The sequence below is a fragment of the Camellia sinensis genome, chromosome 7, assembly GCF_055761805.1.
Source record: "Camellia sinensis isolate YWXY chromosome 7, ASM5576180v1, whole genome shotgun sequence".
In the NCBI taxonomy this organism is placed as follows: Eukaryota; Viridiplantae; Streptophyta; class Magnoliopsida; order Ericales; family Theaceae; genus Camellia; species Camellia sinensis.
In genome coordinates this window covers 9,112,833-9,139,565 of record NC_138967.1, presented here as the reverse complement: position 1 = coordinate 9,139,565, position 26,733 = coordinate 9,112,833, and the positions used below count along the sequence as shown (strand labels likewise).

General features: G+C 31.8%; 3 protein-coding genes and 2 long non-coding RNA genes across 5 annotated transcripts; 1 reads left to right on the top strand and 4 right to left on the bottom strand.

The window, feature by feature from the left end:
- The first annotated feature begins 610 nt into the window (after positions 1-610).
- Positions 611-3,582, top strand: LOC145794949 (uncharacterized). Its single transcript, XM_082877403.1, has 2 exons — positions 611-1,830; positions 2,404-3,582. Exons 1-2 carry the CDS (start codon positions 741-743, stop codon positions 3,453-3,455), a joined length of 2,142 nt encoding a protein of 713 aa, XP_082733529.1. The 5' UTR covers positions 611-740; the 3' UTR covers positions 3,456-3,582.
- A 1,952-nt stretch (positions 3,583-5,534) lies between these two features.
- On the bottom strand, positions 5,535-6,885 carry LOC145795596 (uncharacterized). The gene is made up of 4 exons (XM_082880427.1): positions 6,513-6,885; positions 6,213-6,299; positions 5,811-6,114; positions 5,535-5,715 (listed from the first exon to the last, which is right to left on the bottom strand). The coding sequence occupies exons 1-4, from the start codon at positions 6,883-6,885 to the stop codon at positions 5,535-5,537; spliced, it is 945 nt and encodes a 314-aa protein (XP_082736553.1).
- Positions 6,886-19,535: 12,650 nt separating this feature from the next.
- On the bottom strand, positions 19,536-20,487 carry LOC145794948 (uncharacterized). The gene is made up of 2 exons (XR_014334957.1): positions 20,428-20,487; positions 19,536-19,862 (listed from the first exon to the last, which is right to left on the bottom strand). It is a non-coding gene; the product is annotated as an uncharacterized LOC145794948 (long non-coding RNA).
- A 19-nt stretch (positions 20,488-20,506) lies between these two features.
- LOC145795595 (kinesin-like protein KIN-7E) lies at positions 20,507-21,219 on the bottom strand (the record flags this gene model as incomplete). Its single annotated transcript, XM_082880426.1, has 5 exons — positions 20,507-20,521; positions 20,580-20,647; positions 20,729-20,810; positions 20,897-21,010; positions 21,112-21,219. Coding segments are annotated over 5 exons (387 nt in total), but the record flags the coding sequence as incomplete, so codon positions are not given.
- A 26-nt stretch (positions 21,220-21,245) lies between these two features.
- Positions 21,246-26,337, bottom strand: LOC145794947 (uncharacterized). The gene is made up of 4 exons (XR_014334956.1): positions 25,881-26,337; positions 23,115-23,256; positions 22,553-22,632; positions 21,246-22,422 (listed from the first exon to the last, which is right to left on the bottom strand). It is a non-coding gene; the product is annotated as an uncharacterized LOC145794947 (long non-coding RNA).
- Positions 26,338-26,733: the final 396 nt, after the last annotated feature.

The following is a 26,733-nucleotide window of genomic DNA, read 5'->3' as shown; positions in this document are numbered from 1 at the left end:
GTTGACAGTGTGTTGATCGCGTAGGTTTTTGAGTTGAGTTGAATTAGGTTTGTTTTTTATTTAGATTCCAAATGTATTTTGATTTTTGTTTAGAGAGAGGCCAGCTTGATAGAGTTGATTTTTATTTTTGGAATTAATTTTTCATTCTTTGTTTTTTTGATCAATTTCAGATAGTGTTGACAGTGTAGGTGATTTTGATGTTTAGAGTTCATTTTTGGTGCACTGTTTTTTATCAACATGCTGATGAATTATAGTTGTGTTCTATGTTTTTTCAAACCAGAGAAATTTCATTTTCTGCACTATTGTTTGTGTAGTCCAGAGGAAATTATAAGTGCATATGGACATATTATTAGAAGTTTGCAATGGAGATAGAATATGAGAAAGTGAATGTAAGTTCATAAATTTCTCTATACTTGTATTTGTAGTTCAGAGAAAATTGTAAGTTTGTTACTCACTTTCAGTTTGTAGTTCAGAGAAAAGTATTTCTCTGGACTTGTATTCTATGTGATTTTTTTTCTATAATTGTGTTTAATTGTTAGCAGTAAATTTCTCTGTGATTCATTAAGTTTCTGTGATTTTGTTTTTTATCATCTTGAAGGTGAATATCAGTTTGTAGATGTCTTTGGAGTTTTATTTTAAGTTCAGAGAAAATTATAATTTTTAGAAATTTCTCTGTACATTTATGTTGTTATTGTGAAGTGTTTCTGTGATTTTCTTTGTTGTTTTTTGTTTCAGTTTCAATGGACAGTGCAGTGTTGTTGCTGTGCAAATATGGGAATGATACTATTGTCATTAATGTTTCATGCGAATTGAATTTTGAGGAATTGGTTGGCATTTTGTGTAAAACATGGGAGAATTTGAAACCTGAGACTATGTGTATTTCATATTCTATTTTGGGCTATCCGAATTGTATGGTTCGAAATAATATTGATTTTCTGAATATGTTGAGGGTTGTTTGTGCACGCGGTGTTGATATAGTTGATGTTTCAGTTAGTAGATGTAGTACTTCTGATGAAGAGGATGAAGTGGGGTCTAATTGGGTAGATGTTGTGGATGGTGAGTGTGATAGGCTGGTGGATGTTGAAAGGAATTCACTCTCTAAGTTTTGTTCTCACCAAGAAAAGGTGTTATTGTCGGCTAGTTGGCGGAATAATACTACGAGTGTTGGACAAAAGTTTGAGGGTGGTGTGGTTGAGTTCCGTACTTTTTTATGCAAGTATGCTATTGAGGTTGGTTTTCAGTTTACGTATGTTAAAAATGACAAGCTGAGGGTTACGGCAGAATGTGCATATAAGGAATCAAGGGGATGTATGTGGCGTGTACATGCTTCTGTTGAAAAAACAAATGGGTTCTTCTACATAAGGACTTTGAACAATGAACATACGTGTGGTGTGGCGGTTCGTACGAGTAAACATTCGAGGATGACTTCCAGCTTGGTTTCTGGGCTGATACTTGAAGAGGTAAGTGCAAAACCTTTAACTCGTCCAGTGGATGTTGTGAAAGAAATGAAAGACAAGTATGGGGTCTCAATTAGTTATAACTGTGGTTGGTTGAGTGTTGAGAAAGCAAAATGTAGTACATATGGGGATTCTTGTTTGTCATTTGATCAATTACGGTGGTATTTTGATGAGACATTGAAGAACAATCCAGGGAGTCGTTTTGAGTTAGATTTTGAAGATAACAAGCGTTTCAAAAGAGTGTTTGTGGCTTTTCATGCATGCATTGCTGGTTTCAAATATTGTCGGTCATTGCTTTTTCTTGATGGAACATTTTTGAAAGGACGATACAAAGGAGTTATGCTTGCTGCAACGGGGAAAGATGGGAATGAAGGTAATTGTAAATATATCTATTTTTATCTAAGTATGTGAATTTTCTATACATGTAGGAATTGAGTGAATGTGAATTTTCTCTGGTTTTGGCCACTGTGTGGATTTTCTATTGTTGTGGCCACTGTGAGAATTTTCAATGGATTTTTGTCAGTGTATGAATTTTCTCTGGATGTTGTCATTGTGTGAATTGTATCTGTAGGTGGTCACTAAGTGAATTTTCTCTGTATATTATGATTGTGTGAATTTTCTCTGTAGCTGGTCACTAAGTCAATTTTCTCTGGATGTTGCCAATGTGTGAATTTTCTCTGGATGTTGGCAGTGTCAAACTTCTCTGGTTGTTTTATTGTTCTATTTTTCTCTGTTGTTTTGTAGCTGGTCACTAAGTGAAATTTCTCTGTATATTATGATTGTGTGAATTTTCTCTGTAGCTGGTCACTTATTCAATTTTCTCTGGATGTTGCAAATGTGTGAATTTTCTCTGGATGTTGGCAGTGTCAAACTTTTCTGGTTGTTTATTGTTCTATTTTTCTCTGCATGTGTGTACCTAATATGCTTGTTCCTATTTGTTTTGTAGGTTTTTTTCCTGTAGCTTTTGCTGTTGTTGATGCTGAGAATAAAGACAATTGGTGTTGGTTTCTTGAACATTTATATGGAGTATTAGGATCAGAAAGGGTGATAAGTTTCATATCAGATCGACATTGTGGAATTGTTGAGGGAATTGCTAGGTTTTTCCCGAACTGCTTTCATGGATTTTGTCTGGAACATCTAAAGAGAAATTTGAGGGATAAGTTGTCATGTGGAAACACAAATTTGGTTAGGGAGACGATTGTGTCCAAGTTTTCAGAATGTGCATATGCTCCAACAAAGGCATCATTTCATTTCAAGTTAAATGAGTTAAAAAGTGAGGGAGGAGACATTGTGAGTGTTTTCTTGAGAAGTTTACCATATGAAAATTGGAGTGATGCATATTTTGCAGGGAAACGTTATGGTGAGATGTATTCAAATGTTGCTGAGTCATTCAATTCATGGATACGAGAAGCTCGGCACTTGCCAATAACAAATTTGGTGGACATGATACGGTTGCAAATCATGAATATGAGGTCTGATAGGAGGCTGCTCTCTAGTAAATGGAATAAAATTTTGTGTCCTCGTATGGATAGTGTGTTGGAGAAGTCTTTTTTGGACGGGAGGACATGGAATGTGAGTTTATCATCTGATAATGTCTTTGAAGTGCATTGTTTTCCTTCGGTTATGGTTGATCTTGGGTTGAGAACTTGTTCATGTCGAAAATGGGAAATAAATGGGTATCCATGTCAACATGCTGTTGCTGCAATTTTTAGGAGTGGAAAGAATTTGAATTCATTTGTTGAACCATTTTTTCATGCTGATATGTATCGTCAAGCATACTCCTTTTCGATTGGCCCAGTTCCAACTGTTGAAAAACCTGTGTGTAGCATTGAAGATGCTATGATTTTACCTCCATTGAGCAAGAGACCTGCTGGGAGGCCGAAGAAGAACGGAATTGCTTCTACTGGAGAGTTTAAAAGGGTGATTAAGTGTAGTCGTTGTGAGAGTATTGGTCACCATAATAAGAGGACATGCAAGGAACCTTTGGTAAATAGTTGAGGATTATACATTTTATTGATGGAATAATACATTTGATGATTACTTTGTGTATTTTGTTTTGTGAAATTTATTTTTTGGACAGTGTATATAATAATATCAATCAAATTCATCCAGAGAAATTTTTCAATATTAGTTAAAGTGTGTTTGTTGATATATACTATAGGCAGTGGGTTTGTAGTACCTGTCAAATTCATCCAGAGAAATTTTCCTATGGCAGAGAAAATTCTGTGTGTTGTGTTTTGAAGCTTCATATTCATCCACATAAATTTGACAATGGCAGACTAAAATACTGTGTGGATTGTGTTTTTTCAATTTGATAATTGTTTTGTACTAACACAGTGCATTAGAGATTGAATGATGATATAGGCACCTTCTTTGGTGAGATATGAGTTAAATTTATCTGTAAATTTCTGGTAGCTTCATATCAGTCATTTCAAGAAATGTGCACAGCAGACAGAGCATTCAAAAAATTATTCTACAACCAAGAAACAAAATCAAGCTCTTTTGGAATTTCTCTGAGTTGAGAATTTCTCTGAGTTGAGAATTTCTCTGGACCAGGGAAGAATTTCTCTGGACTCACTTGAACTCAGAAATTTGTGTCAAAGCCAGAGAAATTTTCATCCAGAGAAATTTTTCACCATCAGAGAAAACTATATGGGCATTGTGTTCTGAAATTTGAAATTCATGCAATGAAATTTTCCAGTGGCAGATAAAATTACTGTGTGCTTTGTGTTTTGTTGAGTTTGATGATTGTTTTGTACCAACACAAAGTTTTACAGATTACATGATCATATAGGCATCCCCTTGGGACGATACAAGTTAAATTTCTCTGTGAATTTCTGGTAGTTTATACCAGAGAAATTTCTGCAGACATTTTTCTCTGGCAGACAATTTTCTCTGGCAGACAATTGTTGAAATTTACATTAGTCGAAATAAAAAATAAAAAAAATGATATTTAGATTAGTCAAGAAAGGATATATACATATACGTCAAGGATCATCATTCCTTCAATGTATCAACAAGAAAGAATATATACATATATGTGAGACAATTTTCTCCGTGTGGATATGTACATTGTCTTCCTTTCACTAGTTTCACTATTACATTTGTGGTTCTTCTGGGGGTATTTCAATTGGTTCAGTCCATGACCGGCCAACTTCGGTCACAAATCTCTCTATGAGTTCTGTCCTTATCAACCTTATCTCTTGTGTGGACAATTTGGATTTGTTAGGTTCATGCTTGCTATATTGTTTCATTATATAGCAGACAAAGAGGCCACAATCCAGACTGCATACAAATTATAGGTATGGTTAGTTTTAAGAAACATGCAACTGAAATTATCTTATTTATAGATGTATGAAACTTACGAATCGCTTTCTTGTTGTGGAGCATTGTTGACATACTCAAAGTCATAACTTGTGTTTTGTGAGTTAATTAATTTGAAGGAGGGTTGTGATTGAGCGTCTCTTTCAAGACAAGCTTTCAAAAAATTCTCCACGTAATCTTGCTACAAAAAAATAATTTTTATATAACAGAGAAATTTACGGACAAGTCAATGGGATTCTATGAAAATTATCATCACATAAAGATGATGATGGATCAGAGAAATTTGCACTCGTTACCAATTGTTTTGCATCTTTGACATATTTGTCTTCTGCATCATCCCTCCTTGGCCTCAGTGAGTTGTAGAACCTCCATAAATTGTCTTGTTTGTCCAGGACAAGCAAGGTCCAGTGATTTTCATGTGTGGACTTCTCATTACCTCCAGTATTTATTGGGAAATGGAGGAACCTATAGTTCCTCCATGCTGTTTCAATATGCTTGTCAAATAAGGACACTCGAAAACTTTGATTTTCTGTCATGTTGATGAAATTCTGTGCTCAGAGAAAATCAAAAAATGGTTTTGTTAGTGACACAACTGACTTCAAGTAGTATATTAAGAAGAGAAAGTAGAAAGTAAATTCCAGAGAAAATCAAATAAAATAGTAGTAACATACTAAGCACATGGATGTGAAAAAAAATGAGGTTGGTTGTTGTTTCTCTCTGATTTGGTCAGCCAAAAAGATCTCTCCATAGCCATCAATGACCTGAAAAATATGATTTATAATTGTAATATTGTTTTATAAAGGCTGATGGAACATTGCAGAGAAATGTTGATGAAAGGGAAAGACTTACATTGTTGGCAATTTCTTTTTGCTTTATGAGGTTTCCAATGTCTTCAAAGGTAATGATATTCAACTCACTTGTCCAAATTAAAGCTCTACAAGATGACAAAGAAGGGATTGAATTGTTGTTAATGCAACATAAGTTTGTAATTTGTTGTTTGTTATGTTCTATTTTGTTTGTTGTACTTACTCAAGCCCAGACACATTTGATATGTGCTGCAAGATGTCTTTTATATGATCTTTTATCAATCTTGAAATGGGAAGAGTTTGTGGAAAGACCCAAGATTTTGTGATGTTTATAGGTTGAGGCAAGACGTATGCATCAGCATCAAGCACTTCTTTGTCCTTCGTGCTTTGCTCAACTTGTTTTGCAGCTTGTTTTGAAGCTCTGGTCACTTTCGCAACTTTCGGATATTGGAATTCTGGATCATGCTGTTTTTCCTTCCTTTCTTTTGCCTTTAAATTTTTTATCATTGAGGTTGGATCTTTTTTGACTGTAGGCAGTGAAAATATTAGGAAAAGTGAAATTTCTCTGAAGCAACAGATGATATTTCAATATGTAAATTTATTTAATTCAATATTTTGCAGTTACCATAGAGTTTCTTCTTTTGTTTCGGTTGTTGTTTGTGTGGGATTTGCTCTTGTTGGGTTGTTGGTTGTTGTTCCAGTTGCATTCCAACTATACACAGTGAAAATCAAACAAGCCCAAAAAATGGAATAAGAAAATAAACAGAGAAATGAAATGAGCAGTAGAAATATAACTAATGTGTTGAGAGAGATATAACTTCCAGAGAAAATTACCAATGACAGAGAAAATTATAATAAATAGAAATTTCTCTGAGTTATGATGGCACAAGGACAAAACTTTTTGTGGCTCAAGATTTTCACTGACCTTGTGGTTGAAGTTGTGTTGGTGTTCGGTATGGTTGTGTTGCTAGTTGGACAGATAGTTCTTGAACTTGTTCATGCAATTTGGCATTTTCAGTTTCAAGCTCCGAATTTGAACACCTCAACTGTTGAATTGTTTTTGCATCGTCTGCTTTTTCAACCTCCAACATCCTTAGTTTCATTCGGATTGTGCTTTCTTTTTCTTGAAGTTCTGAGTTATGTGATGTCAGGATTCTTATTGAAATATCCTTTTCAGCAAGTAATTCCATCCAATTTCTGTCTTCTTCTTTTTTAGATTGAGACAGTGCCTTCAGTCTTTGACGTAGATCAGCAATTTGGACATCCTTTGATTCCTCAAATTCTTCAGGCTGATGCATTGTTGAGCCACAAATGCCATCATGTTGTTGGTCCATCTGCTCATTATTTTCTTCTTCATCACTTTCATCCTTGTTCTCTTCTTCTTGTTCATCTTCATCTTCATCTTCTTGTTCACTGTCTTCTTCTTTCTGTTCATTTTGTTCTTTGTCTTCTGGTTCTGTTTCTTCACTTTCTTTGGTGGTTTCTTCTTCTGTGCTGCTTGCTTGATGTTCTTGTCCATTGCTGGCTTCGTATTCTTCTGTGTTGCCTTCTTTTTGTTCATTCCCTCCATCTTCAGATGGATCTTGTAATGTCTCCTTGAATATGACAATTGCCTTTTTTAATTCTTTCTTCGTCTTTTTGCCAAGACAGAACTCCTCAGTTGGGTTTTTGACTAGCTGTTTGTTATCAATCTGTAACAGGAGACTCTTTTATTAGAGAAATGTTACAAAGTTCACTGAGAGAAAAAATTCAAATAAGGAAAATAAAATTCATCTAAATGATACTAATTGGAAACAAACTTCAGAGAAAATTGTATTGGGCCAGAGAAAATTAGAGACATGGAGTTAATTTTATGGGGCAGAGAAAATTATGAAACAGTGAAATAAGCAGTGTTTATAAGTTAATATTTTACTATATTTGTGTCAGAGAAATTTGAATTCCAGTGAAAATTCATTAGAAGGGTAGAAATAAACAGTGTTTATCAAAGATGCAAGGCACACAAGTTATGGGCAGAGAAAATTACACACAAGGAGATAAAATTTGATGGGCCAAAGAAAATTATGTAACAAAGAACATAATTAAGATATTAGAGAAAATGAATCAGGGCATATAAGTTAATGTGTTACAATTGTGGTCAGAGAAATTTGGATGGCAGAGAAAATTGATTACAATGGCAGAAATAGACCAGTGGTTAACAAAGAAGAAAACAGAAATTGATATTTCAGAGAAAATTAATCTTAATCAATCAATGCACAAGGAGGGAAACAAAGCAGTGGTCAGAGAAATTTTGAAATTTCACTGATATTTCGGTAGCAATAGGAATCTAACCTGTCGAGGTGCAAGAGAGTGGACTGGTGTCTTCTGCAGCTGTTTCGTCAAGGTTTGAAGGTTCCACTTGGCACATCTTGGGAAGTCTGTTGTGTTACTGTCTTCTGAGTCAATGATAGTTGCATGTTCACATAGCCAATACTGTGATGAAAATGAAAGTAAATAAAATTTTGTAAACGCACAAATTTAAATGGATATTATACTTACCAGCAATGCAATGACACACCCCGTAACTTTTTCTGGAGTTCTATGCAATGCCATGATAGAATCAATCAATGTTGATGTGATTGCTTCTGGCCAATCATACTGTTTCATTGATTCAAGAGGTTCCACATACTTTATAAAAACCCAACCTATTGAATTCCCACTTGTTGCAAAAAATAGGGTGAGACACAAGTACAATGTAACAATGATTGCTACATCTTTGAAGTCAGTTGGTTGCGTGCCTTTCATTGCTTTGACCAAGGCATTTTTAAGAACAGGACCAGTGAGCCTTGTGTCCTTTTGGAATCTTCTCCTGAGGAATGCAGATTTTGGCTTTTTAGAGTATCTTAATGACATGGCTCCTTTACCTCCTTCCAAACCAAAAATCAAGGTCATGTCATTTGTTGTAAAGGTCAGGTTCTTCTTCCCAACTGTGAATGCTTTTGTTTTTTCATTGTAACATTGGATTATGGCAACTACATCATCATCGGATTTCCTAGATTTCTTTGGATCCATCCTTCCAGTGGTTAGAGCTTGGATCAAATACCAGAATGGGGTCTTTTGAAGCTCTAGAAGATGTTTTGAACTGAATTTAAGTGTTTGAAAGAAGGAGACGACAGATGAGAGGTTGGATCGGAATTGAATGCTGTAGTGAGCTCTCTTTCTGTGGAGTTTAACAGGTTTTTTCCCCCTTGAGCTTGAGTCTTTTGAAGTTGGGGTACTCATCTGGATGCTAGTTGCTTCATCAGCTTGGACTTGTGTGTTTTGGGAAGGAGTTTGTGGTGTTTTAGTGCTGGTTTTTGATCTTAGATGATAAGAGGACTGAGAGAGTTGTTCTTGCTTCCTTGGTGTTTCTAGTGTTTTGCTGCTGGTTTTTTATCCTAGTCCATAAGAAGACTGAGACAGTTTCTGTTTTTTGCTTGGTGTTTCCGGTGTTTCGCTGCCTTTACGTTTTGCCATTTCTAGACAATGATTAAAGCATAGAGATGTCAACATTAAATCCCAGAGAAAAATGGAAATGTCAGAGAAAATTACAGATAAGGGAGAAAATTGGATATGCCAGAGAAAATTACAGATAAGGGAAAATTACAGAAAATTTGACATGTCAGAGAAAATCAACACAGCATCATAAACATGGGAGAGAAATTTTCAATAATTGTTTAAATTACAGATAGAAGTAAACATACCAGAGAAAATGAATGATAGAAAAAAGTAAATATGACAAGTGAAAGAAAATTTGCATTCCACAATTAGCAAAGATAAAATAAACAAAGTAATGTAAACATGGCACTGAGAAGTACACCATATTGAAATCAAGAATTGAACAAAATAAACATACCAGAGAAAAATGCACATTCTGGAGAAAATTACACATTATTGAGGAAATTTCCATTCCAGAGAAAATTTCAATTCATAATATTAAAATGCAAGAAAAATTTACATACACAAGCAGAGAAAATTAACCATGATAGAGACACTCAATGGAGGAAAGTGGTGCGATGTGGTCAGAGAAAATTATAAATACCAGAGAAACTTAGACAGGGGCAAGAGTGTAATTGACATTGCAGAGCAGGATACATATTCCAGAGAAATTTACAAAGCAGAGAAATTCAGAGACAAAATGACAGAAACATATTCAAGAATAAGATTAAAATTCAGAGAAATAACTTTTTCTCAAAGTACATATGGCAGAGAAAATTCCAAGAAGAAACATTCATTCCAGTCCACAATATTAAAATTCCAGAGAAAATTTAAAATGACAAAGACACAAGGGAGGAAAGTGATGTGATGTGGTCAGAGAAAATTATAAATACCAGAGAAACTTAAGACAGAGGTAAGAGTGTAATTGACATTGCAGAGAAGGATACATATTCCAGAGAAATTTATAAAGCAGAGAAATTCAGAGACAAAATGACAGAAACATATTCAAGAATAAGATCAAAATTCAGAGAAATAACTTTTTCTCAAAGTACATATGGCAGAGAAAATTCCAAGAAGAAACATTCATTCCAGTCCACAATATTAAAATGCCAGAGAAAATTTAAAATGACAAAGACACAAGGGAGGAAAGTGATGTGATGTGGTCAGAGAAAATTATAAATACCAGAGAAACTTAAGACAGAGGCAAGAAAGCAATAGACATTCTAGATTCAGATAGACATTGCAATTAAAAATACATATTACAGAGAAATTTACGGAGCAGGAAAATTTATAGACAGAATTACAGAAACATGTTCAAGAATAAGATAAAAACACAAAAAATTGTTGTGAAAATAAACATGCCAGAGAAAATTGAAAGAAGAAAATTACATTAATAAAAAATCAGAGAAATTCAAATGCCAGAGAAATTTACAGATAAAATCACACAAATATGTTGAAGAATAATTTCAAAATACACAGAAATAAATTTTTTCAAATTCAGGTAGCTTTTTATTACGGAATTGAAACCCTAATTTATGAAAGGTTATTATAAAATGCTATTAACTGTGTTTCCAGAGAAAATCTAGTTGTATTGTAGAAAAACTGACCAGAGTTAGGATGAACCTTGAATGATGAGCTGATATGGCCCGCGATGAAGATGCGACGTGACGAAGATGGACTGAGATGATGATGAGCCGTGAAAACGAAACTTTAACCTAGGTCAGAGAAATTTGCGAGGAAGGAATGAGAATGATTTTTGGAGAAGATAACGAAGCTGTAATGTCGATGGTGCAGATGATGTTGAAACCCTAATTCTGCTGTTCTCCTGTTCGTGAAGATGCTGGATGTTTGGAATGTAACTGAGACGTCGGAATGAGTTTGGTTCTGTGTTGATTTTGGCGAGGGTATTTTGGTCCACAAAATAATTAAAAACGCGCGCCAAGTTGTTTCAGGGACGTGAGGCATCACTATCTTTTTGTGTGTCCTTTATCCTCTAAATTGTTATTATTAAGGACCTTAAAAAAAAATCCCCAAAAAAAGTATGGTGAATAATTGATATATTTGACTCTTTTCATAATAATTTTTAAGATTATATTCGTCTCATAATATTAATTATTTTTGATAATTTTTTTTTATAGTATAAATATTATTTAAAAAATATTAATTTTTCAAAACTACCTTTTGGTGGTACATTTTTTTGAGAATATCAATTGTCATAATTATATTTTTTATATTGTTAATAAATTTAAAAGAATGGTAAAATAGAGAAATCATGTTATTGTTAATAAATTATATTTTTTGGTATTTGGTTTATTTTTTAAATATTTTTTCACAAATATTATACTTTTAAATATATTTATGTTAGATGTATCTAAAAAATTTTTAAAATGTGTTTAAAATATTGAAAACATTAAAATATGGAAAATAAAAATATAAAATTTTTTGAAAACTATTTTCTAAAAATTACAACCAAGCAAGTTGATTAATTTTTTGAAATAATAAAACAGTAGTGATGGAGGCCTTGAATTCGAGGCCTCAAATTTGGCTTTAATGCCATTTTTTTTTTTTTGCTGCTGTGTGTATTAATATATATTTTTTTAAAGTTTAATATAAAATATTATACATTTCACACCATCTCATCATATAAAATTATATGAAATTAACAAAATTTAACCAACAGCTTAACTGATTAGTCAATTTTATCACTTAATCGGTCCAACTTAATTGACTGATCAGTCAGACTGTTGATTAAAATTCGTTAATTCTGTATAATTTTGTACGATGAGTTGGTACAAGATGTCTAGTTTTTTGGCACACCCCTACACATAACTACCTTTAAAAAAAATTAAGAAAAAAAAAACGAACACAGTCTAACAAAAAAAATTAAATTAAATTAAAAAAAATTAATCAGTCAATTTTATTACTCAATCAGTCCAACCCAACTCACTTATAAAATGTTTAATTTTTTAGCACACCCCTATATATAATCAACCCTATAAAGAAAAGAGAGAAAAAAAATTTAAAAAAAAAACAAACTAACTAACACAGCATTAAAAAAAAAAAATTAAATTTCGAGGCAAATTCGAGGCCTCAACCATTTTCCATAATAAAAAATATAATAAGAAAGTAACATTTTAAGATAGAAAGAATATTTTGGCATGTTAGTGTCTTTTTATTTATTTTTAAATATTTTTATTAAAAGGCATATGTGTTTGAAGTTGACTTTTTGGTAGTTTCTTTGTCTTTAATAAATTATAATAAAATACAAAATCATACTTTTGAGTTATACTTGTCACGACCCATTCGGGTGCCTATGGTTGAATTTGCAGCAAGTTAATTTCTAAATTTTTCAAGATTAATTTAATATAATTAAATTAAATAATGTAACAGAATGAAATAAAAGATATAGATAATATCTGAAATATGCATGAGAATTATTATAACACAAGTCAAATAATAATTACAAGTAAATAAAAAATTAAATTAAATTTTTTTTAAAAAAACATAGTGTTCATCTCAATCTGGATCCTAATTAGTGGGGTAAAACCTTCGCACTACTCAAAGTCGCCAAAAAAACTATTCGAATACACGAAGACGAGATTTGAAATTTCAGGTAGGAGGGCACGTTTTCTTAAAGGTCTCACCAACAAGGGGAGTCATTCGGTTTGGAAAACGAGTAAAGTTAAACCCGCGTTACGTCGGACCATTTGAAATACTAGAGAAAATTGGCCCTGTAGCATACCGTCGCACTCTTCCACCAGAATTATCAAATGTCCATAATGTGTTTCACGTTTCGATACTTCGACGGTATCTTCGAGATTCCATGCATGTTGTTGATTATGAAAACATAGACATTCAAGAAGATCTTTCTTATGAAGAACAACGAGTACAGATTATCGATTGTTGTAATCAGATTCTTCAAAATAAGACTATACCCCTAGTAAAAGTCTTATGGCGGAATCATCGTATCGAAAAAGCTATGTAGGACGCGGAAAGTCAAATGCAAGCTTGATGTCCATATTTTTTTGAAAACTCAGGTATGACAAGTTTGAGGACAAACTTCTATTTAGGATTGGAGAAATGTAACATATTATTTAAGGCCAACTAAAACCTAACATTAGTAAATTGTGTGGGCTAAAAGTAAAAATAGGCTCAAGTCAAAGTGTGTGTTGTCTACCTAGACCTCACCATGGGGAGCTCTAGTACTGTTCGTAAAGAAAAAGGATGACATGATGAGATTATGCATTAATTACCGGAAGCTGAACAAAGTCACCATCAAGAATCGATATTCCCTGCCATTAATTGATGACTTGTTTGATCAACTTCAAGATGTCCAGGTATTTTAAAAAATCGACTTGCGTTCTGGCTATCATCAATTATATTCACTAAAATGTAATCTAAGGCCTCGGTTGGCAAGTGCTCATTTTAGTCAAAAAGCCTAAAAGTTATTTAAAAAAACTAAAAAAAGTTAACAATTCATACAAAAAAGTCAAAAAAATTATTTTTTCTCTACTTTTTTGACATCTTTCTGTAAAAAGTTAAAAAGTTATCCCAAACATACTAATTTTTTTTACATCATATTTTAGTTAAAAATAAAAAAATTACTAAAAAAACATGTTTTCAAACGAGACATAACTTAAAATTAGGGACATTATTATTACAAAAATATAAAAATGTGATTAATATATTATCTAGAGCCAACTAAAAGCCTAACCATGAGATTAGTAAATTATGTGGGCTAAAAGTGAAAATAGGCTTCAGTTAAAGTGGTTGTCTAGGAACTTGTGTTGTCTTAAGAGAAAAGGGTGGCTATAGATGAAGTTGACCACGTGGAGATCTAACGGTAGATAGTTCCATAGGGTGGGCTGGAAGTGAAAATAGGCTCAAGTTAAAGTGTGTTGGTAGTAATAATAAGGGTAGAGCTGGTCTCAAGTTGAGATTAATATTAGATTCGTCCAGTTCACTTTATGGGGTTTATTTTTTGGGTTCGTTTTGATAATTCGAACCGTTAATATGTAGAACTCGTCGAGTACTATATGCCTGTAAAAAATCACGTTTATCGGATATCAATAATTATGTGATCAAATAGTTTTGTATTAAAAAAAATGGACGGTAAAACAATTAACGGTTGATAAAAAACTATTTTGTTCACATAGCTATCGATATCCGATCAACTTGATTTTTTACAGGCATATAGTATTCGACGAGTTCTACACATTGAACGGTTCAGATTATCAAAACGGAACCCGTGGTGGGCCTCCACGGGCCCAACAGCACAGTCCAATCTGATCTTGGACTGGACCAAAGCCACTGCCTAATAATAATGCCCCTAATTTTAAGTTAGATTACATTTTAACGAGTATAATTATAAAATTAAATATTTTTTTAATTTATTTATTTATTATTTTTATTAAATTAATTAAACAATTGGGTGTCACACTACTCAATGGAAAAATATGTATTAAAATTCATTAAATATATTTAGGTAAATTACATTTACCTCCTCTGAGGACTCATTGATCTTTACTGGCACACTTTAGATTACATAATTAACCTTTGAAAGTCAGAAAAATCAACAGTTATTAAATTTTATTTAGATAATTGGTGAAAAATTTACACCTATGTAACCATAGTTATTTTTTCAAAATTATAATTTGTTTTATGATAAAAATATATTGGGTAAATTACATTTACCTCCTCTGAGATTTCTCTCCTATGATTTGAATAATTACAGTAACCTCTTCTGTTTTACCTGACAATGTCAAGATTCTCTCATTCTGTCAAATTGTTCCAAACGGTAAATTACCTTATTGATCTTTTTTTTTAAAATATTAAAAAATATTTTTGGATTGGAGGACAGGTTTGGAAGAAACAAACAGTGTTTTGAACAATATTTTTTGATTTTTTTTTAAATATTAAAAAATGTTTAATTTTTTTTAAAAAAATTTAAATATATAATTTTTATTTAAATATTTTATTTAATTTTTAAATATTTTAATATTTTAAACTCAAATCGTAACCAAACACATAACTGAATTCAAAATTTATTTTCAAAACTCATAACCAAATATATAACTCGACAATCTACACTACTTTCAAAACTCTACATTCAAATCGTAACCAAACGCATAACAAAAAAATTAAAATATTGAAAAATAAAATAAAATATTTAAAATAAAAATTGTATATTTAAAATAAAAATTATATATTTAAAATAAAAAATAAAATTTTAATATTTGTTGATATTTAAAAAATATATTTAACATGAGTTTGTATTTTTTTAAGTTTGTGTTTTGTTATGAGTTTTGAAAATAATTTTTGAATTGAGTTTTCAGCTGTGCATTTGATTAAGACTCTACGAGTTTTGAAAAGATTTTTGAAATTTTTTAATTAGAATTGTGATTCTAAAAGAGAATCAAACATGTTTTTAAAAAAAATCATTTTTCAGAACATGTTTTTACTCAAAACTTAATTCAAAAATTATTCTCAAAACTCATAACCAAACACAAACTTAAAACACAATTCACAATTTTTTTCAAAATTTAAAACCAAACTTTTTCAAAAACTCTATTTTAAAAGAAAAAAATTTCAAAAAAAAATTATTTTATTTTTTAAAATTATTTTTAGAAACATGATTTGAGTGTGGAGACATAGTTTGAGTTATAAGTTTTGAAAAGAAAAAATTTGTTTGGTTATAAATTTTGAATTTTTTTGAATTTATATTTTTAGGTTAAATATTTTATATTTTAAATATTTATTTATTTATTTTAATGTGCATTATAATTCATACATCTATGTGTTGTATTTTTTTTTAATATTTTAAATATTAAAAAAATTTATTTTTTATTTTTTTATTTTAAATATATAGTTTTATTTTAAATATTTTATTTTATTTTATTTTATAAATATATTTTTAAATATTTTAATTTTTTTGTTATGCGTTTGGTTACGATTTAAGTGTAAAGTTTTGAAAATAGTGTGGAGTTATGTGTTTGGTTATCAAAAAATAATTTTTGAATTGAGTTTTGAGTTTAAAATATTTACAAAATTAAAAAAAAATTAAGAATATTTAAATAAAAATTTTATATTTAAAATAAAATTAAAAAAAAAATTGAAAACAATTTTTTATATTTTAAAAGGAAGGGCAATAAGGTAATTTATTATTAAAAAAAGTAACACCGTTTGGAACAATTTGAAAGAAGGGGGGAATCTTAACATTGTCAAGTAAAGTAGGGGAGGTTACTGTAATTATTCAAATTACAGAAGAGGTCCTTGTATTTGTCAAAAATCTCATGGGAGGTAAATATAATTTACCCAATATATTTTTATCATAAAACAAATTATAATTTTGACCAAATAACAATGGTTACATAAGTGCAAATTTTTCACCAATTATCTAAATAAAATTTCATAACTGTTGATTTTTTTGGCTTTCGAAGGTTAATTATGTAATTTAAAGCGTGCTAGTAAAGATCAATGAGTCCTCACAAAATTTTAATTGCCAACCAATTATCAGGTGACTGTGTTACAGTTCTTTAACCTCAAAGAAAAAGAATTTTACTGATGGTTTTTTAGGAGAAAATTTTAAATGATCACAAATACAAAATAGTTCAAAAACTAAATTTCATTGAGTAAATAAGAACTTACAATGAAGTGACACAGTTTTGAAAAAGGTTTACAACAACGACTATTGGAAACTACTCCTAGGAAATAAAGCATAGTACAAGAATTGAAGTGCTGAAAATGTAAAGAACTGGAAAGAAAAAATGAAGTAAATAAACTGATTTTTGGATCTAACTCTAGGAGTTTCATTATGGGGCCTTCTCTTCTATTTATAATCTTCAATGGTAACCGTCGAAGTGGGTTTTCAATTGTCGAAATGTCTCCCCATGATTGCTAATCATGTTCTTTCACAGTTTAACCAAACTATGTCATTCTGGCAGTTAAGCTTCCCTCCTGAATATGAATTTGAATTTATGAGTAATCGTTAGGCTACATCTATGAAACCCCGTATTTTTATATAATAAAAATAATATATATTCAATTTTCTTAAGTAATTATTCACAATATTTTGAATTTAACAGTTTATATATTTTTAAACTGCAAAACCCCGTATTTTTATAAATAAAAAATAATAATAATAATAATAATAATATATTTAATCAAACTCTAATGGAAGTCAATTAGACTAATTAAATTAGGTGGGATTTAAGATTAGTTATAATTAACTAATTTTGTGTCAATCAAGGTTCATTAAGACTAGGTATTGCTCAATTAAATTAATTAGTATAATGGCTTAAAAATTTGAGAGTGCATGTGGGTGTGGGTGTACTGAAAATAAAGTGTGAGTACAAAGACATCTGTTAGTGTGTACATGTGAGAGTGTTGTGTTGGAAGCCTTAGATGAGTGCACGTGTGTGTGTATGTGATGTGCTGGAAATCAAGTGTGATTAGTGTGTCAAGCTAACGAAACATGGATTCATATTATGTGGACAAGTGTCCCACTAAATTGATAAATAAAATAATAAAATAAAAGATGAAGAATGGAGTCACAAAGCTTTGTTTTTGCTGGAGTCAAATTAGAGAGAGTGCACGGGAGAGAGAGAGAGAGAGAGAGAGAGAGAGAGAGAGAGAGAGAGAGAGAGAGAGAGAGAGAGAGAGAGAGAGAGAGAGTAAGAGAGAGAGGTCCAACTCTTATGCTGGAAGAAACTTTGGAGAAATGAGTTTATGAGGTCTACATGAAGATAAAGGAGAGGACTCAAGGAATTAAAAAGAAATTCAGCTATGGGAGGTTAAAGGTAAGGATTTTAACCTTGATTGTTGTAGAATTCTTGTATCACACTTGAAATTAAGGATGGAATTGGAGTCAAAATCATGTAATTAATAGGAATTAGCAAGAAGATGAAGAAATTTTGAATTATGTGTTAAGATCATGGAAATATATTTGGAAATTAAGTAGTTAGAGTTTGATTTCTATTATTCTTCACAAACTTGAAATTCATCATTGCATGCATGTTGGACTTTCAAGGTTTTAGATTTAATTCATGTTTAAAAGATTGATAAGTTTAAAATTGGGTTAGATATGAAGGAAATTGGGTTCTAAACATGAAATGGGTTACATGCATGTGGATGATCATGGAAAATAAAGTAGAAATTAATTATTAAGAAATTGATGTTGAGATTAAATATTTGAGTTTGATTTTCTTCATCCTTCACATATTTGAAGTTTATCACTGCATGCATGGTAAGTTTTCAAGATTTTAGAAATTAATTCATATTTTAAAGTTTATGAGTTTGGGATTAAATTGTGATATAAATTAAGAAGTCAAATTATAAATTGAGCTTGATGATGTAAAATTTGGTTGGATTTGATAAGCGTTTTATACATGCATTATGGATTTTGAGGAATTTAAGGTAAACAATTTCATGTTTTGAAGAAAAGAAGGAAGAAATTTTATTAAAGAAAAAAAAAATCAAGTTTATGGAAAATTAAACATTGGTTTAATTTTGAATATAGAAGAATTAATTAGTTTTAATCTTAATGTCATACATGCAAATATTTTCCTAAAGGTCATATAACTTCAATTTCATGTACATAAAAAGGAATTAGAAAAATGGTGTAGAATTGAATTAGATTCAAAATTATAGAAGTTAATTTGAAAATAACCCTTTTGGGTTTGAATTTATTTGTCTTATATGAAATTGAGTCATTCAAGTTCTTTTTGAAGAGATGAACACTACAAGAATTAACACTTTTGGCAACAAAAAAATTGGTCGCTAAAAGTCTATTTTTGGTCGGCAAAAGTTATCCGCAACCAATTTTTTTTGTCGCTAGTTTGGTCGCCAATTGAGAGTCGGCAAAAGTAATTCGTGACCAAAATTTTCGTTGGTCGGGAAAAGTTACATTTGCCGACTAAATTTTTGGTTGCTAAATATTTATTTACTGCAACTAATCCATTTTGTCGCTAAAACATTTTGGTCGCGAAAAGTTGCCTTTTGCCGATCAAATTTCTTAGTCGCCAATTGTCACATTCCACGACCAAAATTAGTTTGGTCGCCAATTGTGACATTTCGCGACCAAAAATTTTGGTCGCCAATTGTGACATTTTGCGACCAAAATTAGTTTGGTCGCCAATTGTGGCATTTCGCGACCAAAAATTTTGGTCGCCAATTGTGACATTTCACGACCAAAATTAGTTTGGTCGCCAATTGTCACATTCCGCGACTAAAAATTTTGGTCGCCAATTGTCACATTTGGTCGCCAACATCCAACAAAATAAACCTGTAATTTATAATAATCCATCCAATTTATTCAATATAATCTGTAATTTGCAAAAATCATTCAAACCAACAAATAAATTGAATCATGAACATTCAACAAAATACATAGATCAACCATTTCTGAACCTGTTTAATTAAAATCAGCAACTATTATAAGTTTTCATTCACAAATAATTCCAAACTACAGATTTCATCTAACATAAAAATTTAAGACATAACAAATACTTGTTATTACGTTTAAAATTTTTATCCATGTACAGCAACCGAAAAATATAACTAGTAGTCTACTAAATATTTTCTATACACACCCATCAAAAAATATAACTACTAGTGTATCCAAAAATATAAGTACTAGTCTACCCTTTTTCTACCCATATCGAATCTCTAATCTCCTGGACTGATAGTCAGTGCAGTTTGAACAGGAAACAAGTTCTCTGTAAGTGCTGGATGCAGGAAACCATCCTTCCAAACCATACTTCTTTGCAGCTGCATCATTCAAAGCACCGGAAACAATAGCCACAATTTGATAGGGTAGTTTTAGCTGCAATAAAGAGAATTATGTCATACTTGTAGGAAAGAAAAATGCATAATTAAATAGAGAAAAATCAATTCGTCATCAGCAGGAGCCCATATATAGGACCCTCGAAATATAGATATGGCGTCAAGTGGCAAACTTTTTAGCATTAACCAAACAAAACAACCAATTCCAAAATCACTCATCTTACATGACATTACAAAACCTGGCAAGATAATCTATATGAGTACTATAAGAAACATTATCAAGCATCTCCAGATTAAAAAAAAATGAATATAACGAAGAAATAAAGCTGGTTTAAAGCTTGTAGTTTATGTTGCTCATATTGATTTCTTCTGCCTTCCTTCCTTAGCTGCTTGAGAAAAACGTCATCAACAATACATTCAATGATATCCGTGCATACCATAAATAACATGTTTAACTTGTTTGCCTCTTTCTTTTTCTTTTTTTTTCCTTTTTGATTAATTAAATCCGAAGCATGCATAAGTTAAAACTTTTATAAGTGAAACATGTTTGCTTTTTAAAAATGAAGAATCCCAGGTTACATGGATAACTGGGAAACGTCAAGTACCTGAAGCAATTCCTTCTCATGAGAGGCCTTCCATTGTCGAAATTGCTCTGCCTCTTGTACCTACAAATGAAAGGGAAAATTAGTATGACGGATCCTAAAGTCATATAATAAATAACAGCTTCAGTGACAAAAATGGGGAACTCGTTTCATACCAGTCGGAGAATTTGATGAGATCTGGAACTCGTTTCATTCAGAGAGGTCTCCCCTATTTGTCTTTGAGCTGCATGAACGCAATGCACTGAATAGACTTACAATATCATCCAAGAAAACAGGACTACTATGACCAATTGACGACACTTACCTTCACAAAAAGAAAGGAGCTCCTTTAGATGGTCCCAGTCCCTCAAAATCTCCTCTGTAAGTTTCTCGACAATGGCTCCTCTCTGCAGAAGAGAGAAGAGACCAGCTAAAGATGTTTGTGAAAATTCAGATTAATGTCATTTGTATTCACATCAAGTACAATATTCACCTCTGGATCATCAAGTAGCCTAAGTGGGCCACTATCTGGGCTTAGGAGGTCTTTGACAGCTTCATTGTAAATCTCAATTGCAGAGAATTTCAATACAAATTCTCTATCATTATGCTAGATGTTGAAAAACATACAGCAACATTGAGTAGGAATTCGTACAAGTGTAATTGATTTCAGAAAACAATATTGGGAAAAGAATGGCATTTTTAAAGTACCATATGTATGTAGTCAAATAAATTAGCTATAACATGTTCAGTAATGCCAGACATTGTGTATGTCTTTCCACTGCTTTTCTGTCCATACGCAAAAATAGTTGCTGCAAAAACATTTTAGTGGTGAAATTTTCACTACTTGAAGTAACAAAATTTCAGCAAAATAAGGAAACAATGGATGAGAAGAATGCTCACAATTACTTATATTTTCGACCCACAACAGAAATTACTTAAATTTCACTACTTATTTTCGACCCACAGCAAAATAAGGAAACATTGGGAACACACCATAATAATTTCGACCCACAACAGAAATTCCTGCCATCTGTATATACTCAAATCAGTTAAAAACTCTAAAACAAAGCCAAACTCAACTGAAACTACTTAATAGCTAGACATGTGGCCCTAGAAATGTACAGTCAGATAGCCAATTCTAAACAGTTGGGACAAGGCTCTGTTCAAAAAGGATAAATGAGATAGGGTGTAACTGGTTTAATGAAAATAAGAGTCTTTATAAAATTACAAAGTCAGAGATGTGGTGTGTGCACCATCAAAAAGTTAGAAAACATGTGAAAAAAGCTATTATTAAACAAGAATGTTAATACTGATCACCTAAAATACAGAATAGAAGGGCCATCTAATACAACCAAAAAAGAAAAAAGAAAAAAAAGGTAGACATTGAAAATCACAAATTTTAAGTGTTCATTGCATCCACTCGGAACAATAAAATCTTACTAGTTATAGATTTAAAAGGGTATGAATTGACAAAAACTCCAAATACCTCAGTCAGTTTAACAGATATTAGATCAATGAAAAATTACCATCTCAAACCTTAACATAGCAAAACCAGAATGAAACACAGACATACTGTTGTATCAAGTTCCCAACCAACAGCTGCGGCAGCAATCTCCATGCCAATGTAACCACCAACAACAACAACCACCTTCTGTGCTTTCTCTTATAAAATGAAAACCAGTGTGTGACAAAATCCCCTCTACAGATCCTAATTTAAAAAAATAAAAAATAAAAATCTAGCTATTTTCAAAAGCAACTCATAGCATTTGCCATTCGGTTATCATTAAATACAACTTAACAAGCTTGTGTATGTAGAGTTTTACAACAAAAACATTAGCTTCATCACCATATTATTAACCTGAATAAAGTAGAATTAAGTTGACAACCAAAATATGATAAATAGATAAATGATAAGTGTAACAAACGAAAATTACCAGTGATAATATCAGTGAATCAGCATCTGCAACATCCAGAATATAGTGAACACCGGGTAAGTTTCTGCCAATCTTCTCTAGAAATCTGAAGCCAAGGAGACAAGCATTTAATGGATTAAAGGAAGGAGGCTTATGACTCCCTTTCCATGTTTTCAAGTTGAGTGTAGTAAAGGAATTCTCGTAAGAGCAGCTTTAAAGGGAATAGGGGTGAAAACCTTCATAGGAGTGGAAGGACTTTAATTCCATCTTCTTGCTTTCCACATTTACCCACATCATGCAGATCTTCAAACTCAACCTACAGTTCCTTCAATAAACATTTTGCAAATTCACATCAACTAACCCATGAGCCGCCTAGATACAAGTTAAACAACAGAACATCCAAGGTTTTGCATACTTTCTACATGATCTGTTTATTGTCCTTAAATTGATCAGCAATGGGAATAATGGAAGTGAAAAACTTCAGTTATTTGATTAAGATTTTCACTTCCATTATTTGATTAAGAAGATACAGAAAAGTCATGTCATTGCTCCATTTTTTTATTATTATTTTTACTAAAAAAAGAAAAAGAATATAAGATCTTTCTTTGGAACACAATAGTAGTAGTGGCCAGCGAGGGAACGAGGACAAGTTCATTCTTCACCTTTACTTTAAAAAATAAATCAATGTAAAATGAAAAGAGAATAAGCAATTTGACAACTGAATATAAAAGAAATACATGTAGTGGCTCATAGGATAACAAAGAATTAGTTAAGCAGTTGCTATACTAGAAACCTCACCTTCAGAGGAACTAGATTTTGTACAGACCGGTCTCCGTATAGGAGTAACTGTTTTTTGCTTTTTCCAATCCATAACACTTTGCCTATCTTTTGCACCAGCCATTTTCCACTTATAGTTCAGACTATGATGAAAACTGCATTCCTACACAAGAGTTAGCAGCAACAATTAAGCTAACAGCAACTTGAATAAGCTTAACCTCACCTATTATGAGCCCTGTCAAAGCAATAGTTTGGTAGCCAAAACTGACAACAGGACCATATGGCTTCAAAAGCATTCTTTTCAAACAGGTTTTTCTTTTTCTTTTTCTGAAATATGTTACATGATTCCCAAAAAGAAAACACCTCTATCTTTTTTTTCAAGCTTAAGATAAACAAATATGTTTGGAGGTCAACATCCTCAGTATACTAGAACCAATGCAGGTCCTCCTCATCTGGGCATTTGGGGGAAAGGGAATTGAAAGTCCATTGGTAGCATGGAGAAGCTTGTTCTTAACAAGATTAATTCTTCCTTGAACCATTTATGGGATTTGTAGACAATTTATGTTATTGTTGTTTCATACAAAAATATCTAGCTTCTCTTTTGATGTACACCCTCTATACATGGATTGCACCTGCTTTTAATGTGCCTTTTTGGCATATGTTTACTTATTAGGAAAAAGAAAGGGAAGCAAGAAAGAGGGAAAAAAATTGCATTAGAAACAATAAAAATTGCTTGATTCTCCTTGATTGTTGATAGTCATGTTTTCCACCTAATAACATCCATCAACCCACTGGGCAGAAGCAGATCCATCCCCACCACCAGTTTTGCCCACCAACCTAACACTGATCTCCTCAATCCTCTCTTCTTCTACCTAATTCATCTTTTTCACTTTTTCCCTCCCTTTACCATTTTCATTTACCGTAACCATATTACTCTTTTTTATTGTTGCATCTATAGGTCTTCATTGAACATGATCAATCCATCTTAGTATGTTCTCACTTCACTTATCTTCAATTGGTTACCATTTCATGAATATATCCATTTCTAATCAAGGCATTGCTTCTATGAGAAATGAAGGCATTTCTAATCAAGGCATTTCTGAACAAAAATCACTAGACATGAAAAAAGGCATTGCTTCTATGAGAAATATAGATATTTGAAACTATTTTATTTTTCTGGTTATAGAACAGGGTTTTGGTGAAAATATTGAGGGCTATTCTTGCATGTAAGCTGTAACTGGCAATAGTAAGTTTGCTATTTTTCTGGTAAGAGAGAAAAAGGAAGAAAAAAAAAAAAGATGGCAAGAATCTAGGAATCTTGACCAACTTCAGATCACCAACTTTAACGAGGTGAAGATCTTCAATCCAAAGGGTATCCATGATTTTAAAAGGATGATTAAGGGAAAATTAGAACTGCCATGGATGATATTTTGTGATTCATCATTCACTTCGCACTTTTGTACAGGAAAGCCTGCTGCTTGAAATCCATCTCTTCAAAAGGAATATTTGTCTATACACATGCATAGGTTATTTATACTCCTAACTAGACTTTAAAAAAATGGGGAAAAAAAAATCCGTGTTTGGATTGATTCAGAAGTAATAAAGATAATGTCACCCAAAATTATTGAATCAATCTACAATAAACCCCTCCTTTTTGTACTTTTTATTTTCATCTCTTATGTTGGATAAAAATAAAAAATAAAAAAGGAAGAAGAAGAAGAGGGACTTATCTACAATAAGCTCAAACCATAAATTTTTAAGTTGAGCCACTTGTTGCATATCTTAAGGACCGTCCCTTTGTTAGACAAGCTGTGATGTTCTGCCTTTGCTATGCTTTGTCACTGGACCAAACAAAGCAATTGACGCATCTCTCAAAGGAACCCAAAAGAATTCAACACAAATGAAGGTTATGTAATTACTCCTACTATATGGTTATGATGTAAACAAAAAACCTCAGTTTCAGGGTTACTTTTTTCCTGCTGCTCCTGCTGCTTCTTTTTTCTTTTTCTTGTCTTAATTCATCTTTTTATTAAGCATTATATATATATATATATAAAATAAGAAAAGAAAAGAATAGTTTTACACTTTGAAAGTAATATGGCCAAAAAGTGATGAGGACCATCGATGCCCAACTATCTGATACAGACAATCTAACTTCAGTCAAGAGGCTGAGTTGGAGGTCTGTCAAGTCCTCTTTTTATGGAGACATGCAACAGCTTCTTGCAATGTTATGTGGACCCATTAATTCTAATTTGAGGGTTACTTACTTTCAAAAATTAGTGAAGCGGCCGACAAGGAAATACCCAAAATCCATGTGGATGCATTTGTGTACATGATACCAAAGGCATGAAGATTTTCAATTCTGTCCATTTGGGCCAGACAGCTAAAACATGGGAGTTTTGTGCAACTTCACTAAGATCATGTACTATGAAACAGTGCATAATTCTCTTGAAATTAAAATAGATTATTTGAATTTTACTTTAATATTTTAGGTGAACTTCCCAATTATTAGAATTTGAAACAGTAAAACAAAGGATTTCAAGATAATTTATAATTTAAAACAAGAAAATCAGTAGACTCCATACCTGCATTCATCCCAATGGAGACTCCATACCAACACTAATTCATATTTATTCACGAGATAACTACGCTATCCTCAGTAAAGGCCCGATAACAACTTTGTAACCTTAAGATTTTTGCTTCTTTAATTTTATTTGTAGAATTACTGTTTGCTTAATGAGACGAGACGAAGCTATAGCAACAGATTAAGAAGAGAACACATATGACCTTTTCAATGCCTTCCCAATCTGCAAGACGGGATATGACGGTCTGGTGCCTACAATGAAATTCAGATTTGGTAACATAAGAAACACAGTCTAAAATCTTGAGAGGTGATAATACAAAAAAAGAGAAAGAGAGATACAGAGAAGCAATACATAAGATAACTGCATTGAGAAACACACACAAATACGGAAATTCAATGTGATAAGACCACCTTTTTTTTGGTAAAAAAACAACGCCCAATTAGTACACATTAATGTGTTTGGGAGGGGAAAGATTGGGTACACGCCTAACCTTTGGCATAATGTACAAAGCGGTTGCCCGGAGACTTGAACCCACAACCTCAAGGTTATTAGGCCCAGGTTTTTTACCATTGAACCAATGGTCACCCCTCACTTTTTTTATGGTAATTATAAAAAAATAAAAAAATAGGACTTGATGATAGGGTGATGTAGATATACAATTGAGCATAACCTTTTAGGCCAATCGTTAGATGTAGCGACCCTAATTTTCTTAAGTCATTTATTTATTATTATGATTATTATTATCTTATTTTATTTTTGACTTTACTAATTGTATGGTTACATGAGATTTAATGTGGTATTTAATGAATTTAATGTGGTAATTAATTAATTAAATGTGTCATTTAATTATATATTATTAATCTTTAAATATTTATGTTTATTCTATATAAAAAAAAGAGAGGTGATATAAATATATAGATATATATTTTATCTTATATTTATATTTATATATATTGTAATTATGTGTATTATATATTATAATATATTATAATAGTCATATTAGATTAGGAAAGGAAATTAGGTTATTATATATATATATATATATTATATAAGTA